Source organism: Biomphalaria glabrata, chromosome 18 (genome assembly GCF_947242115.1).
Source record: "Biomphalaria glabrata chromosome 18, xgBioGlab47.1, whole genome shotgun sequence".
NCBI lineage: Eukaryota > Metazoa > Mollusca > Gastropoda > Planorbidae > Biomphalaria > Biomphalaria glabrata.
In genome coordinates this window covers 14,738,837-14,760,994 of record NC_074728.1, presented here as the reverse complement: position 1 = coordinate 14,760,994, position 22,158 = coordinate 14,738,837, and the positions used below count along the sequence as shown (strand labels likewise).

The following is a 22,158-nucleotide window of genomic DNA, read 5'->3' as shown; positions in this document are numbered from 1 at the left end:
CGCTCTCCATGTGGTTATTTGTGTTGTATACTTGCCAATGTATGACCATTATGAAGCGACGGCACCTTTGATGGAAGCGTTCAAGGAGCCTTAGATTTACCCAGGTCTCAGAGCCATTCAAAAGTGTGGTGAGAACCACCACTTTATAAACAATGATTTTAGTTATGTGAGAGACCAATTTGCAAATCTATCTGTTGGAGGCGTCCAAAATGCGTGCATATATTTTTATTTTGTATGTTGGTACACAGACACCTTATGTAATTTATTTATTATAAAACAGCATACGTTAAACAACTTTTACGGCTTTTTTCTGATAGTTGAAAATAAATATATGGACTATTATCTGTAAGAATACTTACCCTCTTAATCTCCAGTAACATAGGCTTATTTATTGTGATGTTAGATCTTGGGATAGGTTTAATAGCAATAATAGCTCCCTACATAGGAATAAAAAAAAATCCTATTAGTAAGTATTACCTATTGTACATTTTCAAATTCTTAAGAAAAATAGGATGCCCTCCCAAACTACTAAAGTTCATTGAGTGTTGTCATGAGGAAAGAAATGTATAGTGACATTAAATCAGCACGTTTGGAGGTCAGCAACTGTATCAAGCAGGAATGTGTACTTGCACCTACTCAGTTTGGCATATAATTTTCCTGCCTACAGCATTATGCGTCATCGACATCAAAGAAGGTGTATTTCTCAATACAAGATCCTATAGAAAACTCTTCAATGTATCGAGATTGAGGGAGAAATCATAGTAAGAAAGGTACTAATCAGGGAACTTCTGAAGATGCAGCTAATGTTTCTGAATGTGCTACTCAGCTTCTGACCCTGGTTGACAAACTATATGCTGCATGCCAGACGTTTGGATTAAGTATACTAGTTCAGAACACTAACATTGCAGATCACTTGACCATTAATGGCCAACCACTGGAAATCGTTTGTTTTCTTAGCTTCATCATCTCCAATGATGTGCTACTGGATAAAGACATTAAAACAGGATAACCAAGGAAATGGTCACCACCACCTTAGGGCTTCAGAAAAGAATGTGGGACAATGCCTTGCTGACTACCAATACCAAAGCCCTAGCCTATCGGACCTGTGTGATTAGCACTCTGCTATACTGTAGTGAAACATGGTCAACTACTCTTGGCAGAAAAAACAACAACTGAATATCTTCTCAGCCCCAGGAGACAAATCAAATTACTTAATTTGAACCAAGCAGACAACATAGGAGATATAGAAGTACAAGAAAAGGGAATCCAAAAACTATTAGCCAACATCAAACCTAATAAAGCATCTAGAGCTGATGGTATTCCAGCTAGATTACTCAAAGAACTAAGCAATGAGCTAGCACCAGTGTTCAAAATACTTTTTCAGGCATCTCTTAACCAGGGCAGGGTACCAAGGGACTGGAAAGAAGCTAATGTCACCCCCCTATTTAAAAAAGGAGAAAAATTGACCCAGGAAACTACAGACCAGTATCACTTACCAGCATCACATGTAAAATCCTAGAACACATAAAATGTAGCAACACCATAAACCACTTAGAAAAACATAATGTCCTTACTACATACCAACATGGCTTTAGGAAATATAGATCATGTGAAACACAACTAATAGGACTAATTGATGATTTTTCAAAAGGTTTAGATGATAATGAGCCAATAGATGCTATCTTACTAGATTTTTCCAAGGCTTTTGATAAAAGTTCACCACCATAGTTTGCTTAAAAAAATAAAATATTTTAGCATTGATGGTCCATAGTATCAGTGGATTAAAGATTTTCTGATACGGAGAGAACAAACTGTAATAATTAATGACTCTAAAGCAACACCAATAACAGTAAACTGGAGCATGTCTTTCCACCCAGAAAAATGAAAAAAAGAGAATTCTAGATAAATCTGATATCGTTAATTAAATTTTTTGAATAGTTTCGTATGAAAATTAGATGTACCATAGCCTTGAGGAGAGATTTTTATACCATACTTTGGTGTTAGGAAGTTTTTCCCTTACAAATCAGTAAAATCGATATTAACGATAATTAGATTTTAAAACGTTTAGCTACAAAATTAAATGTAATGTACGACAGAAAAGCGATTTTACATAAAAAGAGTTAGAATGTTTTTCTTAAAAATCCGGAACAACCGACATTCGTTAATGAGAAGAAGATTATTTGTCTTATTTATTAGAAGAGGGATTTTAAACAGTTATTTGTGTTATTAGATTTTTCATATAAAATTCGGAACAATTTTGACGACGATTTGTAAGAAAATGTTGGCAATGTAGGTTGATTTCTTTTTCAAAACCAAATTCTGGACATTTTTTTACAGATAAATGAAAAATGTCTGTTATGTTCAGGCAAGAAAATTCATTGTAAAGGAAGTCAAAAAGTGTTTTTCAATAATCGTTGCTAGTAAATTACTTTCTTATTTTAAAATTCTGTACAACCTATTGTCGGTATTTAAAAAAAAGTCATTTGACATAAATTTGTTTTAAGTTGAAAATAAAAACAGTTGGATATCGATAATTAAAACTATAGTGACTTATTGCCTAAGAATATAAGGGTAATGTAAGTCAATGATGCTATTTAAAATAATCATTTGACATATTTTTTTAAATAAAACAACATCCGAAACAACTTCACAGTTCTTCATAGTTCATATAAGAAAAGTACATGAAATATAAGTTAGAAAAGCAAATAAACATTCGTTGGCATTGATTTGTTTTTACAAAAACATCCGGAACAATCTATTATAGATACTAAAAACTATTGCAATGTTTTGGAAGGAACATTGAAGGTTAAATCAGATTTTAAATAGTGTTTAGTGTTGTTATAGTTTTTTATCTAAACGTGACGAACAGACCGACCAACAGACAAAATGCACAAATATAAGCTGCTTTTATCCTGATGGGGCACTAAACAAAAAATAAATAAAATCTGCTTATTTAGAAATTTTTAGTTCATTTGTTTTGTTTGTCTGCGTATGTTGCGACGTTACGCTACTGCACGAAAGGTGCTGCATAAAAAGTCCATTTTAAAATATGTGCATGATATTTACATACAAAGTGCATTATTAGCCTTTATAAACAAACACAAATGTTTTCTTTTAATTTTAGCAGCTAGTTGACCAGAAAAAACACATTTAACTAATATTTATATTTGTTGTAAACATTTCTTGTACATTTTATAAATATATTTCAATTAATGATACTGAAAATACACATAACTTGTTCATCTTTGTTAGCATATTGTAACATTGCCTCCCTTACATTTACGTAATTGTTTTAGAATTGGTGTAATTTTATGAAAAAATCGCTTGCATAATAAATTTTACAATTTAAACGGTTTGCTTTTAGAAAACTAAAAGTAGCCGTTGCACCTAAACTTTTCAAGCCGCTTCGCATGGTGAAATATTTTTGATATCTCTTCTAATTTTCGAGATCTGAGTGGGACAGACGGACAGACGGACATTTTGCACAAACCTAATAGCGGCTTTTCCCCTAACGGGGGCCGCTAAAAAGAAGAAAGTAAAACTAAAGATGCTATTTCTAGAATTTCAAAAGCTGAAAAGTGTATGGTAAGGGTCGATCAAATGGATGCTAAAAAAAGTTAGTATAGGATGTAAAATTGCTCTATCGACTAGAGGGCATTTATTAGAATCTCATTTGCCTTATTAACGACCTAGGCCAGGGGTCGGCAACCTTTTGAGTCGGAAGAGCCAAAAATGACAATTTACTAAATTTCGAAGTTTTTAAAGAGCCACAAAGTTTTTTCTTGCCAGCTATAAATAGTTCTCACACAATGAATTTTTTAAAATGAAAAAAAAATTCATATAAGTAGTGTTTTTCACAACAAATTAGATAATATATATATATATCCAATATATATATATATATATGGCATTATTAGATAATTATTTTATAATTCGGTAACAACTGAATAAGTTAGACATTTACTTACAACACTAACATGTACTTCAATAACAAACAAGTGAGCAAACAAATTCAATGGGAGCATTGGCTTTTCATGGTTTTAGAAAGTTTGGATACAATTTGGCTCATAACTTGTTGCTTTTAGTTTCAAACACGGCCCATATTTTCATTTGTTAGTGGGCTTCTTACTTTACTTTTAATTATATTCATGCAAGAGAAAAAAGTCTTGCACGAATATGTCGATTCATAGATACTAATTACTCCAAATGCCAAATTCTTCACCTTACTGTAGCAATCTGGAAGATTACTCCATGCGCCGAATCACCTCGCGGTATTCCTTTTAAAGCTGTCCACTTTGCTGCGTTCCATACATTTCTGGACCTCCAACACTTCCAACTTGCTTTTCAACTCTGTCAATTTTCCACCCGATAAAGTTTTACGTTTTAAATCGATCTATTGCATTTCTAGAGATCCAGTATCAATTCCAAATGGATCAATGTGGATTTCGTTACTATTTGTGTTGAGATGGTGTACTAGGAATGCTAGAATAGTTATGTTGGTTTTGAGCTGCTCAAATCTGTCAAGAAATTCATCTTTAATTTTTTTTTATAACTGTGCTGAAGTAATGTGTGTCTAAAGTTGCACTGATTTTATCGCGATACTGCTTTAGACATTCAAAATGAAATAATTGACCACTCTGATTATCTTCGGCAAAAAGAATTTTTCTTCAAAACAAACCAATTCTTATACCAAAACATAGACTGGGTTTCCTTTTCCTTGTAGTTTTAGATTCAGCTAATTTAATTCCTCTGTTAAAGTAATCATAAAGTAAAATTTCTGCAACTATATGTCGTTCTCAAATTCGTTGTGATAAATGTCTTTTTCATATAGAAATAAATGTATTTATTTCATTCAAGCATAAAGCTAAACGTTTTATCACCTTACCTTTGGAAAGTCATAGCACTTTTTGGGGAAGAAGGCGGTCGGATTACTGAGTCTCCATTTCTTTTAAGTGGTAGAGTGCTTTTCACAAGATGCTGTTAACAATCTTTATTACCAAATTCATGACTTCACCTAATTCGGTCGGAATCGTTTGGACTCACAGCGCTTCTTAATGCATTATTCAGTGAAACGTAAGAATTTCTTGGTTTATTTTGCTCCGACGAATCGTTGTTGGTCCTTTTTTCCTGTCATACTTCTGGCTCTATCAGTTGCTATTTAAATGATTTTATCTAAATCGATCTTATTGTCTTCAAGGTATTTTCGCTTAGCATCCGCTCTATCGTCCCCTCTAGTTTGTCATGAGAGCTGTTGCAATCCTAGATGTTCTTCTTTTTGACTTTGGGAAGACATATCTGACAAAATGTCTTAATGTCGCAAGAATAATCTATAGCAAGTGATAAGGCAGAAGAAAGTTGAATACCTTCCACCTTCAGTGGATAGTGGCAAATGTTTGATTTTTTTTTCAAGATTTCTCTTGTTTTTGAAATCACGAAACATTTCTTCAGATGCACGTAGGATCCTTAGATGGTATGCGTTTTTGTGCAATTTCTAGTGGTACCGCAAAGTTTGCCAGAATAGCATTCCTTGTAGATTGTTTCTACCTTTGAGGAGATCATTCACTTCTAACTCATTTACTTCAAACAACAAACTATACGTCACAGCCAAAGCATGTGGTTAAGATGCCAATTCGTCTTGCGTCAAAACGAATTAAAACCATCTGACGACGGCGTCATTCGAGAGCTGACGACGGACTGACAACAGTGACGACGCGTGCAATGGGGGAGGGGTGTTGTGAAAAGCGAGTACAAGTGGCTGAGAGATCGAATCGGCGCCTAGTCTTTGTTAAAAGATTCAGAACTATTTTTTAAAAATGTTTCCATAAAATAATATTTGCGTATGGAACTAAAGAGCCGCAGTTTCACATTCAAAGAGCCGCATGTGACTCGCTACCCGCAGGTTGCCGAGCCCGGACCTAGGCCTATGTCTGCTGTTATTATGTTTCGATATTACTTTCTTTTTCAAAGAAAAAATATATTTCTTACCAATGGTGGGTGATTCGGGGGCTGCTTTTACGTTTATTTGATAACAAACTCTCTTTGCAATCTTGATTGTATTTATTCTTATCATTGAGTACATCCTAAATATTGCGATGTGTCTTGAAAACAGGTAGGAGAAGGGAAGGGCGGGGGAGGGGGGCAGGTGAGGGGCGCAAACAAGCTTCGGTGCACAGGGTGCTAGTAATGTTCTCTTCGCTTCTGGACTAAGGTCAAGTTATATTTAGATCTAGGATTTATTAAAAGAAATGTTTACAAATCAAACAAGCAAATAAAACTAAAATGCTATTTAACATTGGTTAGACCAATATGCGTCCTCTGCTTGGGAGTCCTCATTCAAGAAAACAAAGAAACGATTAGTAGTGAGATTTAAAACAAACGAATTTGATCAAAGTAAAACCATTTGAATAAAGCAATAAATTTAGAGACGGATCAGTAGACAAAATAGGAACGTAGCAGTAAATACTTAAAACACTGAACTATAATTTACAAACACAATTTTTTAAAAATGCTCAGTAAGACCTAATGGTAAAGGCATATTCCTTATCTCATATGCTAGGAAAAATTTGTACAAGTGCCCATTTTTTCCTAATGGCATTTAAACATGAAATGGGTTGCCTAAATCACCCAGGAAAACCAAAACTACAACTTAAAAGAGTTTAAGTCACTGTGAGTGAAAATGTTTGTAAGTTACATACATACCTTATAATAACCTGTCCTTGTAAACAGTTGTCTGTTACCGGCATCATTTAAGTGAACTGCGATAGTGTCACCAGAACAATCGCTTGGCAATGAACCTTTCTGTGAATAAGAAGATGGTATATTGGAACAATGGCAACAGAACCAACTTTAGGTTTCATATTAATTTCTTTGAAAGCATTATCGAGTATACATTCTAGTGGTGATGCAAATAGAACAGCGCTAGACGAGCCGTCAACCGTGACAACATGGCTACGTTTCGAAAAAGATCTGTGTTGTACTCTGGCCAGTCACGTCGATATAGTCATGTGACCATCAGAAGATGTTCCTACACACTGCCCATCGCTCCATACCCAGCCATCATTGTGCCCTCGAGCGTCTGCACAGATCCGTCTGTGTAGAAGGTGGACACTCCTGCCGGATACGATGCGATGGTTTCTCTGGCTGCTTGTAGTAGCGGTGTCGGGGGTAAACTTCCATGCGTCAAGAGCCAATGCCGCCTTTGGCAGACAATAACAAGTATGGTATCGGAGAGGACAAAACTACATGTCTACAAAACTGTAGCCTACAGTGCTGAACTTCTCCCTTCGCTTTTATATACGCTCTTATATGCTTCAAAATCCTGGACCGTATAATCCCGACACATTTAAAAAAATAAACTCCTTCCACATACGATGTATAAGATAAATTAATCGTGTGTGCAATATTATTAGTGCAGTTGTAAATGTTTATAATCAAAACCTTTTTCTGTATAAAGACAACACCACCTTTACATATCTCTTAGTCTGTTGAGCCCTTGGGGTACCAAAAAGAACTGTGTACCATTGTTCTCCATTCCTGTCTGTCTTTTACATTGGATAGAATTTCTTCAATGACAGGCCTGTTCATTTTTTTATGTTGTCACTTTCTTCTCTGCTTGCTTCTTCTTCTTTTTCCTGGAAGTTTTACCTAAAGGAAGGTCTTTGCGATCCCCGAGGACCTTGTGATATGGCCACAGAGCTTAAGCTTTCGTTTTTGTCAGTATTTAGCAGGTCATCGTGGGATCAAATCGGTGTATTAATCATGTTTCTAATCTCTTCTTTTGTGATGCGGTCTTTGTAAGTGATACCTAAGATATTTCTGTAGCATCTCAATACCATTGCTAGGATCGTCCACTATAGATCTTACGTCAGCGTAAAAAATTGTCAGGTATATGAGAATAAAGCCAGGGAGAGCATGTTACATATTCGGTCTTTAAGGTCAGTCGTATACATTGTCACTAGTTCTCTCGACCGGGCCAAGTTCTTTATGTTGTCGACTCATGCGACTCATCTCTCAGGTGTCTGGGTACTTCTTTCATCTGTACTGGGGGGATCCAAAGGTGTGGGATTATCAGGGTCGATCGCACCCTTTGGCGTCGCAGCTCTTGTATTAGCAGGCAGAGAGATTCTTCTTAAATTAATTCGATTTCGGCGATAAACGCCTCCGCCTGGTTCAACATCGTATGATCTTTGTAACTGACGACATATGACTTCCTTTTGCAAACGCTCATGGCCGAGCGGCCTTGACCTTACTCACCTATTCACCCTTAGCAAGGGGAGTTATAGTATATTGCTGATCTCTCTGGTTTTCTTTCAGTGACTTCAAGAACTTGAGGTTTCAACAGGCTTTTTGCTAAAGGTAGCAGTGTTCTGTTTCTCCTACTGAAGAATTGACTGTGATGGACTAGTACCAGTTATATTAGGGGGTGCATTAATAACTAAGCAATTCCATGAATTAATTATCTTTATTTTTAAGAAATAATGTTTGAAAGTCTTCACCACTGATTCTGCTTTGCTATTTTATATGGGGTAATGTGGACTGCTTGTCAAGTGGTTTATTTTCTATCCTTGGCAAATTTTGCGAAGCTGTCCGATAACAATTGAGATCCATTGTCACTGACCACTGTAGATAAATAGCTTTTATTTATGACAGTTTCTGCCATTGTATTTTTTAGGCGATCAATTTCGCAGTTACTGTAGAAGTACACACACAGTACCGTCCAGTGTTAATAGATCAACACCAACCTTTTTCCAGGGTTGTGTGGGAACTTCATGATTCAGTAAATTCTCTTTCTGTTGTTATGACACGATTAGGAATTAGTTATTTGTTTCGGGAATATGGGGAAGTTTTTACTTAGTGACGATGACGTAATATAGCTTTAAAAAGTAAGAACACTCTAAGAGACGCTAGAAACAAGACGCTTTTCATTATTGTAGGAATAAGAACTAGTTTACGGCCATAGAATACATTTGACTGTTCCCCTTCTTGAGTATTAAAAGTGTTTGTTGTTTTAACACTAGCGTCGACTAACTATATTGATTGTTTCGGCCTTTCGCCGGTGTTACTGAATTACTGTGGAGTATTACCTCCTGTTCATCGCTTGTATTCGACATCGCGGAAAAGTCGTAACACTGTTGATCGGGTTGAAAAGCTTGACATATTTCGCGTTGAAATATGATGATTTTATGTCACCAGCCATTCCTGGCCAGAAATGACTCTCACGATCTCTTTTCAGACATTCTTCAATGCCTGAATATGTAGAGTGAACTTTCGTATCTACTTTGGCACTACTAATTTCTCAATGTCCATCCTGACATTTCGTCTCTGAAATAATAAGGTAGTAGATGCTTACCTTCAGGCCAACCTTGACTAAAAGTAATTGGAAGTTTTGTAGCGTCTTTTTCCAGTTTATCTTTTAGACTGCGTAGTTTTTCTTCACCAATTGATAGAAAACTGGCCATATACATTCCTTTTCCCTTTTATAAACCATTCTTAAAGTCTTGTATACGCAACATCATTTCCTGCAGTCTTCAAGGTGCAACTGAGAGGGGTTTAGCCATTATTGCTTTAAGGGGTTTGTGATTACTCTCAATAATTGTATTTCAACCAAATGTATATTAGTGGAACTTATCAAAGGCAAATACTAGTGCTAGCATTTCTTTCTCATCTGTGAGTATCTAGTCTCAGAACATTTTGACTGGAATCACATTGTAGTGTCAACTCTTTTAGTGGATTGTAGAATTCTAGCACAGGAGATTGAGTCACCATAGATTTTATGTACAGAATGCATTGCAATATGTTTTAGACCATGACCAATGAATATCTGTATGAAGTAGCTGCCGCATTGGTTCATTGACGTCAGGTATTCGGGGTAGAAATTTGTAATTAGATGTCACTAAAATATATTTTCTTTCATTTTGATGTCAGCGTTTTTTTTTGTTCAGTTTAGTTCCCATATAGAACGACATCTCTCAAATAATCCAGTAATGTTCTTTTCATGGTGAATGGAAACTGTTTCCCATGTGTCTCTAGAACCATAAATTAAAATATCAGCTATACCAGTCTCACCATCAAGACCCTCAAGGGCAACATTTAGACCGTTTCATTCTAGATCTACATAAAATTAACCTAAATTTTGTATTTGTATTTGAGTTGAAAGACAAGACGATTTAAGTCAATAGTATAGACAGCGGATTTTTCAAGCTTTCTTCTTTTGACTTATTCAGAGACAAGGAATTGTTGAGAAGTTACGTATCCACCGTGAGTAGTCCGCCAGATGACCCACACTTGGTTTCTGTTCACGCACGTATACAGATATGGATAATTCATTTAAAGTGCGGAATCTCTCAGGATGCGGCTTAAGTTATCCTTTGGAAATCTCTTATCTTAACAATTTCACTTTCATCATTACCCTCTTTCCTTTGCGTTCCTCAGTAAAAACACGCCACTCTTCACGGTCTCTTGATAGTTTTTTCATGGCTTTACAGCTCTTCTGCTCTTGGATTCATCTAGTACACTTCGATGCCACGTTCTTTCTGGTCTTCCTCTGCGTCTTGTGCCCTGGGGGTTCCACTCTAAGATCTGTCTAGCTCTGTTGTTGGTATCTTTTCTAAGGGTGTTATCAATCCATCCCACTTTCTCTCTAATATCTGCAACTCTATATTTCTCTGTCCACCCATCTCCACAGTTTAGTGTTTTCTATTTTGTCATAAAAGCGTATTTTTAAAAATATTCCTTAGACATCTGTTGATGAGGTCTGTATTTTTTTTTTGTAATTGTTGTTGCTTCTTTTGTTCTCAACGTTTCAGAATCATACAGATATTAGAGTTAAAGATTCTTATTTAAATGTCTGACGAACTAGATTTATACAACTTTCAATGTCTTCATCTGTTCCAACTGAGACACTGACTACACTCCCAAGGTATATAAAACTATCTACTTGGTCAATGGTCTGAGGATCCAGTTGTATGTCTCCATTTTGTTTGTTGTTTACTTTAAGTATTTTGTTTTTGGTGATTTATTTTAAGGCATACTCTTTTTCATAATTCACTTAAAGCTGTGACCTTTTCTTGCATATCCGGTAGTCTGTCTGATAATAAGGCTATGTCATCTGGGAACTCCAGATCTTCCAGATTTTGTGTGAAAGTCCATCGGATTTCTTGCTCCGAATTAGAGTAAGCTTCTTTTATGACCCAATCCAATACTAGAAGGAACAGGGGTGGTGAAAGAAGACATCCCTTTTTGACTCCTGTTGTGAAAAAGAAATTGCACTGACAGTTTGACACTGAGGACTATTTAGCAGATGAAAACATCATAAAAATGTTTGATTCTTGTTATTAAACATCATGCTTCATGCTTCAACCAACCTTACAAATAATAATGACAAAAATATATTTTATGACCAATCGCTAAGTATAGTTGACAAAATACCCATAAGAGATGTCTTGATCATCATGGGAGACTTGAATGTCAAAGTAGGAAGTGACTAGAAAGCGACAGAAAAGTATGGGCACCTATGGACTCACATTTAATGAAATGGGTGTAGGAGGCAGATTTTCCCCACACACAAAAATGCCACAAAGTGACATGGGTTTCAAAAGACAGAAGACAGAGAACCAAATCGACCACATTACCGTACGTCGCTACTGGAGAAGCTCATTACTGGATGTACGATAGGATCAGATATTAGCTCAAACCACCACCTAAAGTTTGGCAGACTAAAAATGAAGAGGGCCAGCAATAAAACGAAAAATAAATAAAAAAGGAAAAGATTTGACATAGAGAGACTTCATAACATTTGCTGTGCTACTACAACTAAATGAAGCTTAACAAAGCGTTGATAAGTTATGGCAAAATTTCAAAGAAGAAAAAAAACTGGATTAGTGATGATGCATGTACATTTATCGAAGAAAGGAAATGTGCTAAACACCAAGCTGACCAAGCAAAAACAAGAAACCACAAGCAATAATCGAAACAAGACTACCAAGCATTTCACAAAAATCACAGCTTAGACAGGACAAACGATCATTTTACAATAATCTCCTAGAATACGCAAAAGAAGCAGCAGGTAAAACAACTGTACAAAGTCACCAAACTTTTTAGTACTAAAAATGCTAATTGCAATGTGTCAGTTCGAGACAAACATGAAAAACTTTCGTCAATAAATGAACAGCTTAAAATATTTTCAAGAAGTGCTCAATAGACCCAAACCACTAAATCCAAATGTATGTAAATGTAAGACCAACACTAGACATAAACATGGAAGGAATAACGAAGGAAGAAATACGGAATACAAACAAAGACAGGCAAAACAGCTGGTACCACCCGACGCGAGCACGCTACTCTGCCTCATCGTGGCGCTCGTGTGGAAACGACCGTTGGAGGAAGTGGTTAGGCTAAATGGGTAGCAAAACAAAACTCCCGTGAGGGTGTCCACGGGTAGGCGAGAGCCCACCCATTGCACGGCGCTGAGTTGTCGGAGGTTCCCGGTGCCTTCGGCCGTGTCTAGCCCATGCGTCAGGGGCCAGATGCATCGGAAATAGCAATGCTTTACATAGGCATCGACTTGGGTCCCTTCCAGACAGAACTGTGTGTTCACACAGGTTTTTTTTTTTTTTTTACTGTTTGACGCTGAAACAGGTTTTTTTTTCAAACTTAGAGCTCGAAGAGACTTCGGCTCAGCTCTTAGACAATCTAACGGTAGCACCCGACGTCCTGACCGCATTAGGAAACATTGTTCACATAATCAAACGTATCAGTTAGTCGTTCGTCTTCGATGATTTGGTCAATCGTACGTTCAAAACAGGCCAAATTCGCAACGCCAAATGAAAACCGACGGAATTAATAGTTTCCGACATGCTTTGAAGGCTGTACACGGCCTTTCTTCTTCTTCGATGGGAATCTCATGGTAAGCACTTTTCAAATCAAAAGTGCTATACAAAGAATACTAGGAAATTTGTTCTGCTAGTTCATCAATCCTGGGCTTGGGTTAGGCGTCTAGTAGAGTGAACTGGTTATGGTTTGACAATAGTCTATAACCATTTTTTTCTTGTCTGTAATTTATTTTGACTAGGACTTGTGCCAGGGAGAATCACTCTCTAATCTCTTCTATAATCTTTCTATCTGGATTAGAAAGTGTACGAGATTTTTTAGGAGCTTCTACCCTAGCTTTCTGGAAAGTACTCAGCAACAACGTAGGTTTCTGACCATCGAAAGGAATAAGTAGATTTTACGTCAAGTCTGGGAATAACGTTAGAGCACAAATTGTCTAGTAGAAAGAGCTTAACACTTTCGTACCTTAAATTTTTGAGTCATATATTTGCATATATATGTTCTTGCATGATATGAGATAGATGGGTGGAAGCCATAAAAATTCTGTTGCCCGAGGAACATGTCGGCCATTTGTGCTTCTTAGCAATATGCGGCGAAATATAGCTTTCACAGCTCTCAGTGTCTACTAGGGCTTTCAATTGCACGTTGTTGATGAAAATGGAAATCGTAAATTTGTTTAAACTTAGTAGCAATGGCCGAAACTGTTGAAGATTTCGATTTGCATAATCTTTGAAAATGACCCTTTTTTAAAGCACTGATTGCATGTCGCTTTCCTTGCAGGGCATTGTGAGAGGGAATGCTATACCTGCTAGGTAAAACATTTACTTCATATATGAGTGAGTTGCTTGTACTCTGAGGAATCGTTAAATTTGGAGAGGGTGTTGCCAAAGAATTGGTAAAAACATGAAATTGCTTTAAACCAAAACTGTTGGTAAAAATATTTCTAATTGCACATTATTGTTTGTCTAGATCTGTTAGAAATTTAATAACATGACTGATTCAAACTAATTGATACAATTGCACATAATATACGCTTATATATTTTTTTTTCTTGTTTTGTTTATCATATAATTACAAAAGTTCCTTTTAAGAACACTTTTTTTTTTCAAGGGTTTCTGTGGGTCACTATTGGTCATGGGCCCACGTTCAATAAATCCTTGTAGCTATGGTCGCTATGCCACTGATCTAAACTGTTATGTAAAACTAACCCTTAAGCTCAGCCGACTTCCTTGTCTTTCAAGTTTTTTATTTTTCTCAGGGGCACCAAAGAGAATGTCCTCCCACCGAACTCTCCAATTCATTTCTGCGAGTTCTGCTTCGAGTTTGATGTGCCTGAAATTTAAAGCCATACAAATCTGACCATTTAGAAAATAATGAAGTTTAATTCGGTTTTTATAATAATATTTAATAGTTTACTCTCTTTATTCTAATGGTATCTACTGAACTGCAACAGTCAAAATATTGTTTTGTATAGACAGTGTATAGAAGCATAGAGATTCACATATTCCAAAATAAAAATTAAGTCTTTTCAATCTATTATAATTACCTGTAAATGAAGAATACAGTAATCAGTACAATGAGTAGTATGGAGCCCAAGACTATAATGACAATACCATATTCTGGAAACGGTTCTAAAACATAAACATAAATTATGAATTAAATGTTGAAAACAGATGTTGACTATGAATTTAGTTATAAATTCCAACAGTTACCAATACTTTTATTTCGATACATTTTCGAGAGAAAAATGTATATCTGCGTTTGTGTGTGTGTGTGTTTTACTTACTAGAGTTCACATGCACTTATTCTTATACAAATTAAACAAAGATTTAATAGACAGTTTGTGTTTATTTTAGTTCATAGTTTGTGAATCCACACTTGAAAGTTTCACATTTTTTTTGTAACCGTAGGGTAGACGTAGTGCTTTATTTGAACCCTATCCATATTCACATGTCAAAGAAAAACAACTAAAATCACTGTAGTAATAAAATGTTTTCTTTAGGGTCCATGTTTAAAATATCAAAACTTGTTTTTAGATTAGCATTGCTCATCAACCTATGGCTGCACAGGACCACCTAAGAGTGTAGTTGTCATCATGTTGTGTGTATCCCTAACGTATTATTATTAGAGAATAATAAATAATTCGGCGTGCCAAAGTACATAATCATAGTTTTTTCATTCAACGAAAATACATTCTAATACCATGTTTTTTGCATGTTCGAAAGACCTGTATCTTACATCTTCCTATAATATAGTTTGATAATTATAGTGTTTGGTTTGGCTTGAGAATCCCGAGAAGGCTTTAGCCAAGAGTTCAAATTTCAAGCGATCCCTCTATTTTTTAAATATAATTTTTATAAATGCTTTTTTAGCGGCCCCCGTAAGGGGAAAAAGCCGCTATAAGGTTTGTGCAAAATGTCCGTCTGTCCGTCTGTCACACTCAGATCTCAAAAACTAGAAGAGAAATGAAAAATATTATTTTACCATGCAATGCGGCTTAATAGGTTTAGGTACAACGGCTACTTTTGGTTTTCTAAAAGCAAACCGTTTAGTTAATAATATTAATTATTCAAGCGATTTTTTTTCACGTAAATACACCAATTTTAAAACAATTACGTAAATGTAAGGGAGGCAATGTCACACATGTTAACAAAGAAAGACAATACATTGTATATTTTCAGTAAGTCTAGTATGCTTTCAAAATGTACAAGAAATGTTCACAACAAATATAAATATTAGTTAATTGTATTTTTTCTGGTCAACTAGCTGCTAAAATTAAGCGAAAACTTTTATGTTTGTTTATAAAGAATAAGAATGCACTTTGTATGTAAATATCACGCACATTTGTTAAAATGGACTTTTTATGCAGCGACATTCGTGCAGTATGAATGACAAGTATCTACAAAACATGGTGCTATCAGTTCCCTCAAAATTAAAAGAAATGACCAGATTTTATTTATTTTTTGTTTAGTGCCCCCATCAGAATAAAAGAGGCTTATTTTTGTGCGTTTTGTCTGTTGGAAGGTCTGTCCGTGACGTTTAGATAAAAAAATAATCCTAAAAGCTATTGAAAGTCTGATTTACCCTTTAATGTTCCTCCCGTAACATCTCAATAGTTTTAAGTATCTATAATAGAATGTTCGGAATTTTTTGTGTGCAAAACTAATTAGCGCCAACGAATGTTTGTTTGCTCTTCTAACCTATATTACATTAAATTTCCATGCTTAAACGTTGCAAAAGCAAATTATCAATAATATATTCCGTCTTTTTATGTTAATAGCATATAAATGCTAAATCAAAATCTCTATACTAACTTATATTTCATTAAGTGTAAAAATGTTCCGGATATTGTTTTATAAAAAATGAATTATGTCAAATGATTGTTTGAAATCTCATAATTGACTAGTATTACACTTATATTCTTTGACAATGCGTCACTATAATTTGATTATCGATATCAAATTGTTCCGTATTTTCATCTTTAATCAAATTTTAAAAATATTGACAATAGGTTGTTCAGGGCTTTAAAAAAAGAAAGTAATTTACTAGAAACGATTATTGAAAATCACTTTTTAGACATTCAATTTTCTTGCTGAAAAATAACATTAAAGTTTTTTAATCGATAAAGAATGTTCCGGATTTAGTTTTGAAAAGAAATCGACTTACATTACTTACATTTTCTTACAAATCTTCGCCAAAAATTTCCAAATTTTATTTAAAAATCTTTTAACGCCAAATAACTGTTTGAACTCCCTCTGCTAATTAATATTACAAATAATCTTTTCATTTACGAAAAAATGTTGTTTCGGATTTTTATGAAAAATATTTTAACTCACTTCTCTCTTACAGTACATTTAATTTTCTAGCTAAAACATTACAAAATCTTATTATCGTTAATTTTAATTTCCTATTTTTAAGGATAACAACTTCCAAACACCAAAGTAAGGTATGAAAATCTCTTCAAAAGGCTGTAGTTCATCTAATTTTTCTACGAGACCTTCCAAAAAAATTAATTGACGTTATTACATTTATCTGGAATTTTCTTTTACTATTTATGCAAACATCCGGAACAATCAATTATATAAACTTAAATCTATTGTGCTCATACTTAAATTTATTGTGATGTTTCAAAACGTAAAATAAAGGTTAATCAAATTTTTAATAGCTTTTAGTTGTTTTTTTATATTAAGATGACGGACAGACCGACTGACGGACAAAACGCAAAAACAATGCGGCTTTGATCCTCTTTAAATAAATTCTATTAGAACTTAGTGCACCAATGTCTATGAACTTTCGTTAAATATCTCTTGTTAATAAAGACATTTTTTTTTGGTATTAGCCTATTGTGAGGTAATGAAATGTGTTTTTGACGTCATACAAATGGATTCTTTAAATGTAATGCTAAAAGGGTGACCGGTCACTTCATCCCCGGTCACTTCATCCCCGGTCACTTCATCCCCGGTCATTTCATCCCCGGTCACTTCATCCCCGGTCATTTCATCCCCTGGTCACTTCATCCCCTGGTCACTTCATCCCCCGGTCACTTCATCCCCAGTCATTTCATCCCCAATTAAATATTTTATATATAAATATGATTATGTAAAATGCTTTTTGACATTTTGTTACTAATGCGTTTATAGTGTTTCCTGTTCCACTTTGTTTTCTTAATGAGAAATCTTATATTATATTGTAAATCTGGGTGTGTACTTAGCTATAGCGCTTCTATTGGATGTGTGGGTTGTAATATCATAATATTTTCCGGATCGAAGGTCAAGGTTTGGTGGAAGTAGTAAAAAATAATTTGAGAGATAGAAGTGCGATTAGAACAATTATGATCATGCCGCTGATACTTATCATCAAAGGCCAAGGTGTGGTGCAAGTAGTGGAAATCTTTTGAGAGATAGAAGTGCGATTACAATAATTATGACCGTGCCGCTGATAACTTATCATCAAAGGCCAAGCTGTGGTGGAAGTACGACCATGTTTCACTTTATTTGATTTTTCAATCGCTCTTTCTTGAAAATGGGCGAGTCATTTCTAGACTTGAAATAAGTTTGTTATTTATTTCTAATGAAGGCGAAGTTCACCCATCCTCGGGATATCATGTCGCATGTAGAAGTTTTGCTTTAATTCCTTTTAAACATTAACGTGTTACTATTTTGTCATTTAAATAAAAATGAATACATTAAATATTGCTCATTTCATAATTTTTAAAATTACAATTTGTTAGATAAAAATGATCAGATGATGAAAATATCAGGGGATGAAATGACCGGGGATGAAGTGACCAGGGGATGAAATGACCGGGGATGAAGTGACCGGGGGATGAAGTGACCAGGGGATGAAGTGACCAGGGGATGAAATGACCGGGGATGAAGTGACCGGGGATGAAGTGACCGGGGATGAAATGACCGGGGATGAAATGACCGGGGATGAAGTGACCGGGGATGAAGTGACCGGGGATGAAGTGACCGGGGATGAAGTGACCGGGAACCGCTAAAAGAACGCACTCGGTGCACCAATGTCTATGAACACTCGATAAATAGCTCGTATTGATGAAGCCGTTTTTTAGTCTAGGCCGTGTGACGTAGTGTTTTTTTTTTTCCTTTGACGTCATATGGAATTAATTCTTCAAATGAAATGCTAAAAGAACTCGGTATAGTAATGTTTATTAAGCCTCGTTATGTGACTCGTGTTCAAAAAAGGAATGATATCTTGATTTAGATCTACTCTAAATTTTTAAAACTAGATCTAGATTTTTATTACAGTGTATCTAGATCTGGATTTATATTCTAATTAAAATCATTTTAGAGTCTAGATCTAGAATTTCTAGATCTCGTTTAGACTGATATAGACTAGATCAAGATGTAGAATTTCAATTTCTAGTCTTAAAGTGTAGATTTTGATTTCCAAACGTCTTGATCAATATTGCAATATACTAAAACTAATCTACTATTTTTAAATTTAATGTTGCATTCAGTCTATAGATAGATTTTCTAGCATATTTATTTTTACATATTTACATAAATCTTATCTAAATTACAGCTACATTATTCCAAATGTATATTTTACATCTAGATCTAGTAGATATAGATCTTAAGAGCTAAATCAGAAGTTTAATTTAGGTAGATCTACATCCTCATTCTAGTTCCATTTAAATGAAAATGACGATATCTCTGTTGATAGGCCTAACTGTGCTGAGACATCGAAGTACAAGCACGATATATATGTTCTTTTCTTTTTTTTTGTTTTTTACTTACAAATTAATGCTGAAAGATTATCTAAAATCGCTCGTCTGACATATTGTACATATCCGATAGATGTCATGCTGTAATGTGTAATATATCTCTTTATCAGTAAAAGGCTATCAGTTTATTATTAAGTTAAGACCAATGCCTGGTCGTGCTGTTAGCGTGCTGAACTTATTATCTCTACGGTCCCGGGTGTTTGTTTGTTTGTTTTACATGTTTCGGATGTTCCTTCGGAGTTGAAGATAGTTTACTTCCTAGTCCAAACCTCCCGTAGGACGACGAGGATGGGAGCATGCATGCTCAGCTAATAAAACTTAGCTCGTGTCTGGATTCGAACCCGAATTTCATTGATGCCTTTCAGCCACTCATCCAGTCACCAAAGTAGTGACATTACTACTGAGTAGAAATAACTAAATGTATTAAATGAAAAAAATGTACCTTCTGGAGGGCACTTGGAGCCGTCAAAACCGCAAGTCGGAGTGTCAGGAGGCGGAGTCAACCTACCCCCAGCCCAATGGATAGTTTTATTCGGCACTGGTTCGTAGATTCTCTTATTTCCAAAATAATTGGCGACGACCTAATTATGGAAATAAAAATATAATGACTGCAAAAATGCTGATAAAATAAATTGGAAATGAAAAAGGAATAGAGCTATAGACAATATAACAGCATTGCTTTTCAAACTTTGTCGAACAAGTAGCACTCGGAAACTGTCAATGAAGCCTGTGTTCCCTTGAAGAAAAATTCATTTAAATCATTAAATCAATAAGGAAGATCAATTTATCTAATTAAACTTAATTTATCAAAGAATCGTTTTAAAAAAAGCCCAAGCACCAAAAATTCACATGTGCGACTATTTCATGACAAGCTCGGCCACTATAATAATTTTAACAACTTTGTCCATATCCAAAATACATTATCACATGTATACGGTTTCGCACTTTAACTACTGTGTTTAGTACATTTGTTTTTTTTAAACCAGGTCCCGTGGAAAAAGTTCTATGAGACCAACAGATCGTGCTTTAAGTTTGTTTCGTCTTTATAATTGTCATGGAAAAAAGGTCTTCTCGTATAGTTACCTCGAACCGAAGGGTAGCAGAACCCTAATCACATTAGCACCTTGGTTTTCCACACAAAAAAAAAAAAAAAACAACAACAAACACTTGTAAGGCATACTTTGCTTTTTTCAGACCATTGATTGCAAAATTCAAAAGTTCATCTTTCCTTTTGCCAAAAAAGGTTGTTTGTAAGGATCTGTTTGCTTAGTTGGTAGAATGCCCGCTGAAGAAGAGATGGCTACCTCATTGCAGATGATAACGCACACATGCTGTCAATGAGTGTCGTTTTCAAAATTAAAAAGGAAAATAAAACGTCATTGCAATTAATTTGCATGAACTTGCCATTGGATCGGCGCCTTCGACATAGGTCACGGAGTCACGATTGGATCCGGCAGTCATTTTTTTAGCGGCCCCCATAAGGGGAAAAGCCGCTATTAGGTTTGTGCAAATTGTCCGTCTGTCACACTCAGATCTCGAAAACTAGAAGAGATATCAAAAATATTATTTCACCATGCGATGCGGCTTGAAAAGTTTAGGTGCAACGGCTACTTTTAGTTTTCTAAAAGCAAACCGTTTAAATTATAAAATTTATTATGCAAGCGATTTTTTCATAAAATTACACCAATTCTAAAACAATTACGTAAATGTAAGGGAGGCAATGTTACAATATGCTAACAAACATGAACAATTTATGTGTATTTTCAGTATCATTAATTGAAATATATTTATAAAATGTACAAGAAATGTTTACAACAAATATAAATATTAGTTAAATGTGTTTTTTCTGGTCAACTAGCGGCTAAAATTAAAAGAAAACATTTGTGTTTGTTTATAAAGGCTAATAATGCACTTTGTATGTAAATATCATGCACATATTTTAAAATGGACATTTTATGCAGCGCCTTTCGTGCAGTAGCGTAACGTCGCAACACACACAAAGGAGCAAAACTAATGAACTAAAAATTTCTAAATAAGCAGATTTTATTTATTTTTTGTTTAGTGCCCCATCAGGATAAAAGTCGCTTATATTTGTGCATTTTGTCTGTTGGTCGGTCTGTTCGTCACGTTTAGATAAAAAAAAAACAATAACATTAAAAGCAATTGAAAATCGGATTTAACCTTTAATGTTCCTTTAGAAACATCTCTATAGTTTTAACTATCTATAATATATTGTTCCGGATGGTTTTGTAAAAACAAATCAATGTCAACGAATGTCTGTTTGCTCTTCTAATTTATATTTAATTCCCATGCTTAAAGGTTGCAAAACACTTGATTAATCATTTGTTGTTCCGATTTTTTTAAAATGTAAATAGCATATAAATGCTAAATGAAAATCTCCATATGGGCTTATATTTCATTAACTATAAAGTTGATCCTGAAATTGTTATATAAAATAAATTATGTGAAATAATTGTTTGAAATCGCATCATTGACTTACATTACACTTATAGTCTTTGACAATACGTTACTATAGTTTAATTATCGATATCAAATCGTTCCGTATTTTCAACTTAAAATAAATGTATGTCAAATGACGCTTTTTTCAAAAGTATCGACAATAGGTTGTTAAGGATTTTAAATTAAGAAAGTAATTTACTAGAAACGATTATTGAAAATCACTTTTAGTGGCTCCGTAAGGGGAAAAGCCAATATTAGGTTTGATAGAATTATTTTACATTTAATTTTCTTGCTGAAACATAGAAAAAGTTTTTTAATCGGTAAAGAATGGACATACGTTAGTTTTGAAAAAGAAATCGACCTTCATAACATTAATAATCTTACGAATCCTCGCCAAAATTGTTCCGAATTTTAGTAGAAAAATAAAATCCACTAACGCCAAATAATTGTTTAAAATCCCTCGTCTAACAAATAAAACAAATAATCTTCTTCTCGTTTACAAAAATTGGTTGTTCCAGATTTTTATGAAAAACATTTTAACTCTATTTATTTTAAATCGCACTTCTATCTTATACTACAATTAATTTTCTTCCTTAAAGGTTACAAAATCTAATTTTATCTTA

At 34.7% G+C, this 22,158-nt stretch overlaps 1 protein-coding gene across 10 annotated transcripts in view; it reads right to left on the bottom strand.

Annotated features, from left to right (window-relative positions):
• Window positions 1-22,158, bottom strand: part of LOC106061632 (atrial natriuretic peptide receptor 1-like) — a 637,794-nt gene that overhangs the window by 96,263 nt on the left and 519,373 nt on the right. For all 10 annotated transcript variants that reach the window (XM_056017419.1, XM_056017421.1, XM_056017420.1 and 7 more), the window contains 5 exons: window positions 19,518-19,656; window positions 14,375-14,459; window positions 14,037-14,160; window positions 6,700-6,798; window positions 360-437 (listed from right to left, as the gene is read on the bottom strand). In XM_056017419.1, coding sequence (XP_055873394.1) covers window positions 360-437; window positions 6,700-6,798; window positions 14,037-14,160; window positions 14,375-14,459; window positions 19,518-19,656 — 525 coding nt within the window. The remainder of the gene's footprint in view (window positions 1-359; window positions 438-6,699; window positions 6,799-14,036; window positions 14,161-14,374; window positions 14,460-19,517; window positions 19,657-22,158) is intronic.